This window comes from Stomoxys calcitrans, chromosome 2, assembly GCF_963082655.1.
Source record: "Stomoxys calcitrans chromosome 2, idStoCalc2.1, whole genome shotgun sequence".
NCBI classification, from domain to species: Eukaryota; Metazoa; Arthropoda; class Insecta; order Diptera; family Muscidae; genus Stomoxys; species Stomoxys calcitrans.
The window spans coordinates 132,053,579-132,067,743 of NC_081553.1; the positions used below are offsets into that span (position 1 = coordinate 132,053,579).

General features: G+C 37.6%; 1 protein-coding gene across 1 annotated transcript in view; it reads right to left on the minus strand.

Moving 5' to 3' along the window:
• Positions 1-13,641, minus strand: part of LOC106087921 (carbonic anhydrase 2) — a 53,244-nt gene extending 39,603 nt beyond the window's left edge. The window contains exon 1 of the mRNA XM_013253140.2: positions 13,370-13,641. Within this exon, the coding sequence (XP_013108594.2) occupies positions 13,370-13,421 (52 nt within the window). The 5' untranslated portion in view covers positions 13,422-13,641. The remainder of the gene's footprint in view (positions 1-13,369) is intronic.
• Positions 13,642-14,165: the final 524 nt, after the last annotated feature.

Consider the following 14,165-nt stretch of genomic DNA (forward strand, 5'->3'; position numbering starts at 1 on the left):
TGTTCCCATTTAAATTAATGCTATTAAAGTCGTGACTACTTTCACAAGTTCTTTATAAATTAAAATCTTTGCATTTGCAAATATAATAATTTATAATCCATTAGAACCCCAAAATATACAAAGCGAGAAACACACATGAAAGCGAGAAACACACACACTCTTGCATACACTCAAAAAATTCTGAAGAACAACTAATATTCATACATATATATGTGTATTAAGTATTTATAGGGCCAGTTCCGATTTTCACGGAAGTTTGCGATTACCAATCGTAATAAATTCGTGCGATGCATAGGTTGATTCGTGCGATTTTCATTTATTTAAACATTACATTTCGTTGGCAACACTTAGCAGAAATGGTCAAATGGTTTGCCTAACTTCATACGCCATATGTATATTTGTGTCAATGACTTTTAATCTTCTTTAGAAGAAACGTTTAAAATTAAAAATTTATTACACTACTAGCTGGACAGGGCCCGCTACGCTGCCAATGTCTGGGAATAAGTCCTGTTTTGGAGTGCTGGTACGGCCTTTCAGATATTTCGCCCCAATGTAGATATCATTTTCCTGCTCTATTCCCAAACACCTTTCATTGAAGCCTTATATTGCTGAGGTCGGCAAATATATCCGGTATGGGAGTATTTTTACCTACCCACCCTAATAAGGATACCAAATTTCTGTTTTTGAGTTATTATAAACAAACTAAGCAGTAGAACTAAATTGCCCCACCCATCTCCGATACCTGGCATTTTAGAATAAAAGGGTAAGGGGAGGGTCCCCCCATCAAAGTTCCTGTAGTCGGTATATATGTGTAGTTTAGGGAGGCCTCACCTCCCTGAAACACTTAGTCATAAACCCGATATCAGATTTGAGTCCCTTTTTGCCATAATCCACAAAAATGTCCAGTGTGGGGGTATATAGGGTGGGGTGGCCACCCACGCACTTAGCCCTTATAAAATATCAGCATCGTCCTCTTCTCTAAAATTTTTTTTATTTGAACCCCAATTGCCATTGGCTTGGAGAGTTTATGGGGTGAGACGACCCCCAAACACTTGGCCTCAAAATTGGATATCAAATTCGTTTTCTACTATCAAATGCCTTTTATTTATTGCCATAGTAGCCAAACATGGCCGGTTCGAAGGGCGTTTAGGGGGTGGACCCTGAAATAATATCGGCATACTGCTAGAACATGGTTTTGTTTGAGACCCATAATGTCAAGCATTGACATGAAAGTGGGCATGCATTTTGTGCTCTACTCCCAAATGCCTTTTACTTGAGTTCCATATTGCCATGATCGGTAAATACGTATGTTTGATTTAGCTGTTTTTTCGAAAGTGAGGTGGTGCCCCAGGCACTTAGCCCTATCCTAATATACCATACCACTTATTAAAGCCCCATATTGACATTGGTTTAAGGGGAGTTTATAGGATGACCCAAAAGTAGGTTATCAAATTCGTTTTCTAATCTCAAATACCTTTCATTTGAGCCACATATTGCCATGGTTGGTAAATTTTTACTGTTTGTGGGGTGTTTCGGGGAAGGTGTGGTGCCCCAAATACATGGTCTCACATTTGGATATCAGATTCACATTGTACTCCCAAAAACGTTTATTTAAGCCACATATTGCAGTGGCAAGTAATTGCTGTTTGTTTTGGGAAAGGGGTAGACCCCCAGAAAATTGATTTCGAAAGTGGGTATTAATTTCATGCTCTACTCCTCAATACCTTTCTTTTGAGCCCCACATTGACCTGGTCGGTAAATATGTCCGATTTAGGTGTGTTTTGGGGAGTGGAGTGGTCCCCCAAAAATTTAGCCCTGAAAATAAATCAGCATCGTGCTTTATTCTCAAATATTATTTATTTGAACCCCATATTGCCATTGGGCTCAAAATTGGATATTAAAATCGTTTTCGAATCTCAAATACCTTTCATTTAAGCCCCTTGTTGCGAAAGTCAGCCAATATCTTCGGTTTGGGATATCGGCCCTAGAAACAATACGTCCTATTAGGTGGTGTTGTGGGGGTGCGGTGGCCTACATAGACACTTTTTCCTGAATATTGATATCAGATTCGTACTTTACTCTCAAAGACCTTTAATTTGAGACCCATATTACTATGGTCGCAAATGTGTACTGTTTGGGTGTTATTTTGGGAGAGAGGCGGCTTCCCAAACATTTGGTTCCACATTTGAATACCAGATTCGTATTCTACACTCAAATACCTTTTATTTAAGCCCCATATTGCCATGGTCAGTAAATAAGTCCTATTTGGCGGTGTTTTGGGGAGGGTGAGGACCCCCAAAAACTTGGTCCCACATTTGGATATCAGATTCGCATTTTACTCGCAAATACCTTTCATTTGAGTTCCATATTGCCATGGTCGGCAAATATGACCGATTTAGGGGTGTTTTGGGGGTTGGAGTAGTCCCCTAAACACTTGGCCGACAATTGGATATCAGATAAGTTTTCTAATCTTAAATACCCTTCATTTGAGTCCCATATTGTCCTGATTGGTCTTTATATATATTCGGCAGGTTTTGGGGGTGGGGTGACCCCTAGGTACCCCATCCAAAATTTGGATACCAAATTTTTGTTTTAAGGTTGCTATAAGACGGCATAGGAAACTTCGCTTAAATCGCACCACCCATCTCCGAGATCGGGCGTTTTTGAAAATTAGGGTAAGGGGGAGGGTACGCCCCCCCCCCCCCCCCCTTCAGATATCAAAAAATGTAGTACCCTATTTTCACTAATATGGTACTCTATATTGTACCATCTGTGAAAATTTCGAGTAAATCGGTACAGCCGTTTTTAAGTTTATACGGAACAGATAAACAAATAAACAAAGCGAAAATTCGTTTTTGGCACACCACCATTTGATACATTGTTGGACACAATTTGGTGCACGTGCTTTTCAAATAACAAAATCACAGGCGCAGATCACAATTTGCAATCCCATGGCAGCCGGTTTTACGTACCAGATTGAGCCGATGAAGTCCTTCATCGGCAAGGGCTGCCTCCTTAGTGTACAGCAACAACAATTGTTGTTTTTTTACAATTGTAAAAGAACGTCCTGCACACAAGCATATGTATGAATGGAATAAAAGCTAAAATATGTTTTAAATTTAATAATAATCTATGTAAAAACAAGTACAGAAATGGACTATTAAGATGTGATTTAATTCTATAGCCATGCAGCAATGCCTTGTATCGCAAATAACAACTTTAAAAAAGTTTTCAAAATTATAGTGAAATCAGTGCATTTATTCTTAATTCGCAGATGCAAGACTGACCGATTTGAAACCGGAAACTTTGCGATTTCCAATTATATATTGGGTTGCCCAAAAAGTAATTGCGGATTTTTTGAAAGAAAATAAATGCATTTTTAGTAAAACTTAGAATGAACTTTAATCAAATATACTTTTTTTACACTTTTTTTCTAAAGCAAGCTAAAAGTAACAGCTGATAACTGACAGAAGAAAGAATGCAATTACAGAGTCACAAGCTGTGAAAAAATTTGTCATCGCCGACTATATGAAAAATCCGCAATTACTTTTAAATATTTTACAAACATTTTTTAATCTTATACTTTAAAAAATCGAAATTCCATTTTATAGCCTTTTTTTAATAATTTTTTTGAGTGTACTTTAGTATCAGTTTTGTTTGTTGGTCATAAACAAACCAGTTGTCCAAATGTTGGTGAGAATAACAAAAGCTAATAAATTTAGTTAAGTTAGAAAAAAATTGTCACAATATATAATCCATTAAATTTCCAGAGTACATAAATATTACTACAAAATAAATATAAACGAATATTTGTATCACATGACAAAGCAAAAAGCAACCTGCGGAATATAGTCCGCGTGAATTATATTTTTGCATTCGCAAGACCTCTATAATAGATGACTGACTAAACAAGCTACCTCGAGACTATAATAGTGGGAAGAGCGTAGTATTTTAGCTTGTCATTAAAATCTAATGACTTTGGTGGAAAGATAAACCATTTTGTCCCACAAACAAAATATTGCTTGTTTTTTACAATTTCAAAGATGTATCTAAGTAAGCTAGATTCAATATTTTTTTACGTAATATCTTCATGATTTTACAAAGTTCGAAAATTTAAACATCATAAAATTGGTTCGGATGAAAGTCGGACATTAAAGAATAAACTATAGTACATGTCACTCCCAAGTAGTTAAAAAGATGTTAGGTTAGGTTTAAAACAGGGTGCGGATATTAATCCGCCCCTTGTCGCTATGGACATATACCTAACCCAGTAATCAACTTCTTGTTCGTTCTGAGTACTTATAAAAGTAACCTCGAAAAAGAAAATCTAAGTTAGGAATTCCATGCTACTTAAAAAATCATTAATTGCTTTCTATGCCATGCCACTAAGTTGGTTCATGCCTGGTATTATGTCCTCACCTAAGTGCCGGTATATGTTAGCCGCGAAAGCCAAGCAATGACATAAGAAATGCTCCAACGCCTCGTCATCTTCCCGGCATGCCCTACACATGCTATCACTTCTCGCACCGATTTTGACCGATGTGAGCTTGTAGTCCTATGTGTCCCGTTATGATACTGAAAGCTATACTGACCTCCTTCTTACTTCCGTTCAGTAATAGTCTCGTCTTCTCACGATCTGAATCTTCCCATAGGATTTTCACCGACCATTTCGCTGTTCCACAGGGATACATGAGCATTTGTTGCCAAAGCCCTTAACTCGAACTGCGTCGACCCGAAATGGTTCCGGTTAACCAAGTTTATTGACGGCAGTCCTCTGGCCTTCACTGCCAAATCGTCTGCCCTTTCATTCCCCCTTGCTCCGTTATGGCAAAGAAGGCATAATCTCCTTCTTACACTGCAAGACTGTTCGTGACCTTACTGGCCTGGTTGTTAATGCCCTTATGGCCATTTTACTTTGCGTAAAGATGTTCATACTCCAAGTCCTCGCGTTAACACCACACCATCTCACGCATTCCGTGATCGGCGGGATCTCTGCCTGCAGGACCGTATTATGGTCAGGCAGTCTAAAACAGATCTCAGTCCTTGTAGAGTTCCGTCAATTCAAGACTGTGCCGCTGGCGCCAGTGCCTCGCACTCGCCACAAGTGTCGTCTCAGATATTCGATATTGAAAACTTCTATTCCTTTCAGGTTTCTTATAGTCGCTTCGATTACACCGCGATGGTATGAGCTGTTCCTATCCTCAATCAATTTTTCCATCACAGCCGTAGTGGCTGCTCACATTTAATCTGTATGTCAATGGGTCGGATATCTAGAATAGTCTCCTTAGTGTGGTCCTTATCGCTCCGCCATGTTCTCTGAAGCTGTTGTATTATCCTTACGTTGCACTTTTTCTCCATCGCAGTCCACCAAACTACTGAGGCGTAAGTAAGTATTGATCTAATCACGCTTCCGTAGAGCCAGTGGAGTATGCTCGGATTCAGGCCCCATTTCGGGCCGTAGGCTTGCCCAACATCTGTGAGCCTTCTCGGTATGCTCCTGAATGTGACGCTTCTAATGCAGTTTACTGTCCGAGATCAAAACTAAATATTTGACCTAAATATTTTCCTTTGACGGAAATCGTGGTATTGAGAAAACGTGGGTGTCAAATTGGTCCACCTTCGTCTTTCTCGTGAACAGGCAGATTTCAGTCAGATTTATCTGGGTTAACATTGACACCCCAAAGTCTAGCCCAATCGTGCGCCATCTGCAAGACCCTTTCGGTCCTTCTGCATAGCTAGTTCGGAACCTTACCCTTTAGAAGTATTATAACATTGCCCTCATAGCAGATCTTTCCACAGTCAGAATATTAAATAATTTTGTCGGATTTATATGTAAATCTGAAGCGATTTTCGCCATGCGTAGCTACAAATCTGGCAATGCTACATAAAAATATGAACGAATTTAATTTTTAATGCAACACTAAGAGAAATTTTACGAAGATCGAGTAATAAATGCTCCATATATAAAAATAGGATGACACATACAGCTATGTTCAAAATAATAAGAGTGCCGCCACCACATATTTTCACCACCACAAGTCAAATTTATTGCTATATTAACATCCAAATCAAGTGATATTCTAAAAGAATATAAGAAGTAACAAGTAAGAGCGTGCTAAGTTCGGCCGGGCCAAATCTTATATACCCTCCACCATGGATCGCATTTGTCGAGTTCTATGCGCAGTATTTCATTTTAGGCAAACAAAGAATATTGAATAAGAACTGTTATGCTATTGGAGCTATATCAAGTTATAGTCCGAGTCGAAGCATAAATGAATGCTGAACATTGTAGAAGTCATTGTGTAATATTTCAGTTCATTCGGATAAGAATTGCGCCTTGTAGGGGCTTAAGAAGCAAAATCGGGAGATCGGTTTATATGGGGGCTGTATCAAGCTATAGATATATTCAGAACACATTGCACTTATATATTGAAGGCCATGGGAGAAGCCGTTGTACAACATTTGTGCTATATCAGTTGAGAATTGCTCTCTCTAGTGGCTCAAGAAGTCAAGATCCAAGATCAGTTTATATGACAGCAATACCAGATTATGAACCGATACTGGGCACAGATGTTGGAAGTGATACCAAAACGCCACGTGCAGGCAAATCGGACGAGAATTGCGTCCTCTAGGGGCTCATGAAGTCAAGACCCAAGATCGGTTTATATGGCAGCTATATCAAAACATAGGCCAATATGGCCCATTTACAGTCCCAACCGACCTACACTAATACTAAGTATTTGTGCAAAATTTCAAGCGCCTAGCTTTACTCCTAAAAAGGTAGCGTACTTTCGACAGACAGACGGACGTACATGGCAATATCGACTTTAAATGACATGACGATCAAGGATATATACTTTATGGGGTCTCAGACGCATATTTCGAGGTGTTACAAACAGAATGACGAAATTAGTGCACCCCCATCCAATGGTGGTATAAAAATTACAAATATAAGCTCATAATAAATATTATATTTTTGGTGGCATAAATTGTTTCCTCGGTGCCATTGTAATGCCAAGTAATGCTAGACTAAGCAAACTGAAAAATGCTTCTGAAACTGGCATTCTAATAAGATAATGACCGGAAACCTGCTAGTAATTTGGTAAGGGATAGTTACAGGTCAATGGGGTACAAGTTAAGCCTTGACCTGCGCAGTCTCCCGACCTCAATCCCAAAGATCATATATGGGGAGACAATGAAGTTATGTTACAGAGAAACGACTGCCAAATGCGAAAGAGATATCGAGCCCAGTGGATATTGCCTGTCAAAAAATCCCTTTACAGCTATCCCAGGATCACCCTATACAGAGATGCCACGTTCTTATTGAGACTCCATATATCATAGGTCTGCCGAAGACGTCAAAATAGGTACAGAAATAATTTAAGTTTTTATTGATTAATTTTTTTCGTTTTTTGTACAATTTGCTTTAAAAGTATTGGGTTATGTTTCAATACTCCAATTATTTTGAATAGTAAATTTCGGGAGAAAAATGTATTGAATGAAATGTTGTATGTTATTGTAGCTTTAATTATATAATTTATTGTTATATAATTTATTGTTATACAAATTAATCTTACGTAAAAAATGTAATAAAAACATTTATTTGTCGCTCTCTTATTTTGATTGTATAAAAGTTGGTCAAGTGTGTATTATTATTCAAAACATGTTCAAAAATCCCAAGAAAAGATTTTAAAGATCAATATAAAAGAGCGCAAACGGACAAACCAAACGAGCCGGCCCTTCGCTGTGCTGTAGCTCAATGCGACTTAAGCACAAAAAGCACTTGTAGTGACATTCAGAGTTTGGCAATTTTAATGTGTTTTTGACTTTTGAAGATGGATTACTACCAGTTGATGCTTAAGTGTGTCGGCTGGACTAAGGTTCAGACTTCGATTTCGGATAAATTAATTAAATCTGTAGGAAATAAGGAAAAGCGTGCTCTACACCGTACTCAATAGTCGTTGGGTATGTAGGGTACCTTAGTTTGACAAAGGTGTTGATGAGGATACATGGCGTATCAGAAATCGCAATCCACCATGCCAATCAAAGTGTTTTGAATAATGAGATACACTTGCCCAACATTTGTAAGTTCTTTGCTATACTATTATTTGAATAGAAAGCATTGAATACGATCACGAGCTAGAATATGTTCGAAAAATCACAAAAAACAAGTAAAAAGGCGTTAAGTTCGGCCGGCCGAACTTTGGATACCCACCATCTCGGGTATATATATAAACCACCTTTTGTCAAAATCCGATGAAAAATGCATACCTTATGCCCAATAGCAGCTATATGGAAATATGTGCTGATTTGGACCAAACACTTATAATTACAAGTCATTTTTCAATTGTGTATAACAAAATATTGGTCTCTTAAGTAGCTATATCTAAAAATAAAGTAATCTGAACCATCAACAACACAGATGTCGAAAAGCCTAACATAAGTCATAGTGTCAAATTTCTGTGAATTCGGATTATAAATGCGCCTTTTATGGGGCCAAGTCTTTAAATCGAGACATCGGTCTATATGGCAGCTATATGCAAATTTGAACCGATTTGAGCCAAGTTTCAAAAAAATGTCAAAGGGCCTATCCCAAAATTTTGGCGAAATCGGTCGATTGTCGAAATTGTCGATTGGTACACTGATCATTGGATGTAATATTAACAACTAGCTGGTCCGATGCGATATTTTGAATCTGTGTCAAGGTTTTCGGGACCATTAGTACTTCTCGGATCCACATATTTATTTTGCCTAAATTGTTGTCTACTTTGTTATTCAAATCAATTTCAAATCAATTTCGTATTTTTGTGGTCAACCCTGTTGATTTTTGTGTTCAACCCTGTTGATAGTTTCTCCCAAATTTTAACATCAAATTCTTACTCTACTCTCAAAGATCGCTTTTTGTTTGCCATATTGTCCCTAGCAACTTTAATGTCCGTTTGGGAATGTTCTGCAGGAGTGAAGTAGTTCGCTTTGCACTTGGCCCAAATTTAGATATCAGATTCGTGTTTTACGCTAAAAAACTTTAAGTTGAGTCCTATACTGTCCCGATCGGCCTATATGTTCTGTGTGTGTGTGTGTGTTTTTTTTTTTTTGCTGAGGCGGCTCCTCGGTTTCATATTCAATGTTCAGATTCATACTATACTACAAGCCCGATTGCAGCCCTCCCAAAATTTTACATCAGATTCGTGCTCTACTACATTGTTCGTTCACATATCCACTTGGTCCCACATATTATTATCAGATTCGACCTCTATTTCCAAAAAACCTGTCAGTTGAGTACTACATTGTTCCGATTGGTCCACATATCCATTTGTTTCGTACTCTGCTCCTAAAATCATTTAATTTTTCACCCATACTGTCCAATTCGGTGTAAATGTCAATTTTTAGGGTTTTGTGGTTGGGTTGTTCCCCTACGATATCTCAAGGTCGTATGCATACCATTTCCGTGTTTTTGGTCCACCGGTCCCCGAGATATAGAGTTTTTCAAAATTGGATTAAAGAAAAGGATTCCGTCTTTGCGGTTACATATGGGTTTAAGCTAAATTCAAGACTTGCAAGATTTCAAATTTATCAGATAAATCCGGTATAGAACTGAATCCAAGAGTGATAAAACTAGAATCAACAACTGCTATAAACATTAACTATGATTCCAAAAGTTCCATTGTTAAAAAAATTTCATTCCTAATAATAGACAAAAATGTTCGCAGAGAAAAAATGTGCCAAATCATTTACATAATAATATAAAATAATATATTTATACCCTGCACCAATACTGTGGTAAAGGGTATTATAACTTAGTGCATTTGTTTGTAACACCCAGAAGGAAGAGAGTTAGACCCATTGATAAGTATACCGATCGAGTCAGAATCACTTACTGATTCGATTTAGCTATGTCAGTCTGTTTGTCCATTTGAATTTGTGTACAAAGTACAGGTCGCAATATTCGTCCGATCGTCTTAAAAACATCAGGCATGTTTTACGGCCTATTGAAATTGGAAAAAATCGGTTCAGAGTTGGATATAGGTCCCAAATTTGGACTAATATTGTAATAACGTAGTCATTTGTTAACCGATTCCTTCTCTCGGCAGGAAGGATTTTCTTTTGACTTCCAAGATTTCTGGTGAATTTCATAGAAATCGGTTCAGATTTAGATATAGCTTTCATATATATATATATATATATATTCACTCTTAGAGCCAGTGCGCGCATTTATTGACCTATCTTGCCACCATAGAGGTTAACATGCCCGCCTATGACCCAGAACGTCTGGGTTCGAAAACTGGCGAGACCATCAGAAAAAATTTTCATCGGGGGTTTTCCCCTCCTAATGCTGGCAACATTTGCGAGGTACTATGCCATGTAAAACTTCTCTCCAAATAGGTGTCGCACTGCGGCACGCCGTTCGGACTCGGCTATAAAAAGGAGCCCCCTTATCATTGAACCTAAACTTGAATCGAACTGCACTCATTGATATGTGAGAAGTTTGCCACTGTTCCTTAGTGGAATGTTCATGGACAAAATTTGCATTTGCCACAAGGGGTGGCTATGAGCACCACACATGCTGGAACTTTGAGCTCCGACTTGTGTGGTGTCCATCGTTACCACGGGAAGCTTAGCTGAAAGCTACCGTCCACAGGGTGCGGATGGTGGAAAGCTCCGTTTTATGCAGAGTAGCTGCAAATGCGGCCGGGCAATCAGCGATTTTCGAGAGGAGAGTCTCAGTGGGGTAATCAGGTGGCACTGGCTCTTAATTAAATACTGAGTGCCAATAATACCCGAGATGTATTCCGCAACGAGGAATACATGTGCAATCCCACAAAACCCACGAGGTTGGCGCTGGGCCAGTAACCCGTCTCCGAAAAACTATGAGAACTACTATGAGAAACAAAGAAATAGTCTCCAGCTTTACTCCAGTGGATGAGAGGCTAGCCACAATCCGCATAAAAGCCAAATTCTTCAACATCAGCCTTATTTGTGCCCATGCCCCGACGGAAGACAAAGACGAGCAGACCAAGCATATTTTCTACGAGCACCTAGAGAGAGAATATGACCGCTGCCCTGCCCATGATATTAAAATCGTTATGGAAGATTTTAATGCGAAGATAGGGAAGGAAGACATTTTTGGTCCAACAGTCAGAAAGTTTAGCCTCCACGAGATAACGCCCAGAAATGGGTTGAGGCTTATAGATTTCGCCGGGGCAAAAAACATGGTAGTTAGTAGCACCCGATTTCAACATACAAATATTCACAAAACAACATAGCTGTCACCCGATCATAACACGAGGAACAAATTGATCACGTTGTGATAGATGGAAGGAATTCATCCAGCTTGTTAGATCGATCCGTGGAGCAAATAAAGATTCGGATCACTACATTGTTGCAGCAAAGGTTCGCACCCGTTTGAACATGGCGAGGAAAGTACGATCTGACACAATTCAGATTTGGATATAACTTCCATATATATGTTCGTCAGATTTGGACTAATGTTGCAATAATGTAATCATTTGTTAACCGATTCTATCGAAATTTTGCAGGAATGATTTTCTCTAGACTCACGACATTACTGGTGAATTTTCTATAATTATATTGGGTTGCCCAAAAAGTAATTGCGGATTTTTTAAAAGAAAGTAAATGCATTTTTAATAAAACTTAGAATGAACTTTAATCAAATATACTTTTTTTACACTTTTTTTCTAAAGCAAGCTAAAAGTAACAGCTGATAACTGACAGAAGAAAGAATGAAATTACAGAGTCACAAGCTGTGAAAAAATTTGTCAACGCCGACTATATGAAAAATCCGCAATTACTTTTTGGGCAACCCAATATATGTTCGTCGGATTTTGAGAATTATTGAAAAAATGGCTCATTTGTTAACCGATTCTCTCGAAATTTGGCCAGTAGGATAACATTATGACTCCTATCATTACTGGGGAAAAATTGAATTGAAATCAGTTCAGATCTAGATATTGCTGCAATATACGTATATCGCCCGATATTGACTTCCTGAGTCACATTAAGTGACCAATCTTGCCAAAATTTTTCACAACGCTTTCCTCCACAAATACCACAATATTCAATAAGTTTGGTCGAAATCGGTTCAAAATTAGATATAGCTCCCATATATATGTTTGTCAGATTTTGGGTAATTTGCAATAATATTGTAATTTATCCGAAGTTATAACAATTTGAACATTTTTGCTTGTAAAGTTATACGTATTGTTTCATTACCTATGTGAAAACATCCGGCGAGGTCCATCAAAATTGGCTCAAAATAAGACCCAATTTTATACTTATAGGGTAGGTGTAGGCTTTTTTACAGTTGACACCGCCTAACTTTAACTTTCCTTACTGGTTTTACACAAATTTTACGACCACCTTGTCAGAGTTGTTTATTAGTTTGTCAAACTTTAATGACAAAAAAAAAAATAAAATCATTTACGAAAATACAATTGACATTGATTTAAATGCATTCTGTTTTAAAACGCTCCTCTATGCGTTAAGCATTGGTTGCTCTTGGAACAAAGTTGGTTTAATTTTTACATCACTTGTAACCAAACATTATTAGCAATTTCGTACTCTGCGTTTAAATCCTTTAATTTTTCATCCAAACTGTCCAATTCAGGGTAAATGTCAATTTGGGGGGTTTTTTGGGTGGGGCGTTCCCCCATGTTATTTGCTTCCAAGGTTGTATGTAAACCCTTTCAGTGTTTTTGGTCCACCGGTCCCCTAGATATATAGTTTTTCATAATTGGATTAAGGAAAAGGATACTGTATTTACGGTTACATATGGGTTCAAGCTTAAATAAAGACTTGTAAGATTTCAGATTTATCAGCTCGATCCTTTATAGAACTGAATCCAAGAGATCCGACAAGACTAGAATCAACAACCGTTATAAACATTAACTTTGATTACAAGAGATCCATTGTTAAGTAAATTCCATTCCTAATAATAGACAAAAATGTTCGCAGAGAAAAAAAATTGCCAAATCATTTACATAGTAATATAAAATAATATATTTTTACACAAATTTTACGACCACCTTGGCAGAGTTGTTTATTAGTTAGTCAAACATTTATGACAAAAAAATAAAATTAATTACGAAAATACAATTAACATTGATTTAAAATGCATTCGTTTTTAAAACACTCCTCCATGCGTTAGGCATTGGTTGCTCTTGGAACAAAGTTGGTTTTAATTTTTACATCACGTACATCTAATAGTTTGAGTCTTTTACATCACGTTCACTCAAAAAGAAAAACAGTTTGTTAGTAGGTATTTGCAATTCACTTATTCATTCATTTTAAAATTATTATTATTTTTTTTGTTGAACTCATTGCAATGTTTTTTTCATTGGTATTCATTTACCTTGACAGCTAACCAGAATTGTACCAAAAATTACTAGAAATTTGGGCAACATTATGGATTTATTACTTTTTTCACAGTTGGGGACACACACTTGCAGTAATCTGCTATATATTATCACTATTTCTTTAATTCCTTTATTGGTGTTTGATCATTTATTTTGCTGCATTGAATTATTTTTTATTTGCTTAAACTGAATCGATAGCAAATCGAGCGTTTTTATAACCGTTTGCACATTCGCCTGCCACTTTCCGGGGTGTTAACCAGACTGAATTTTGCAGAACACTTACGGGAGTATGAAAACCTCTTGGCTCTATGTGAGTTGTAGATGCTTCTTCTTATTCCTCGAACAGTAAATACACTTTCCCGCGAAATCGATGACTAGCCGCAACCCATTCTATGGGCGAGGGGAGTGTAATTTGCTGAAATGTCTTCATTAGCGCAAGGGATTTTCTTTGCTGACACCTGTTTGTTTATCGATTTAAGCCGAATGTGCGAAAACAAAAGCCGATCGATCGATCGGTTGCGTATTCAAATCTCTCATTCTCTCCCCCTCTCTGGTTCTAAGTGTTTTCATCACACCTTTTAGGTGCTGATAAGGTATAGGGGCATAGTGTCTATGCGAACGGTCTCTAAACCTTCAACAAACATTTAAAAGTATGTATTTAATTTTTAGGCGCTTGATTTTATTATTGTGTATTAGATGCACCCTCACATGACGGCTGTTGGCAATGCTCGTCTTGTATTGCAAAATGTTGGTCGTTATAATTTGAATCAGGTTCCCCATATAATTTTGAGC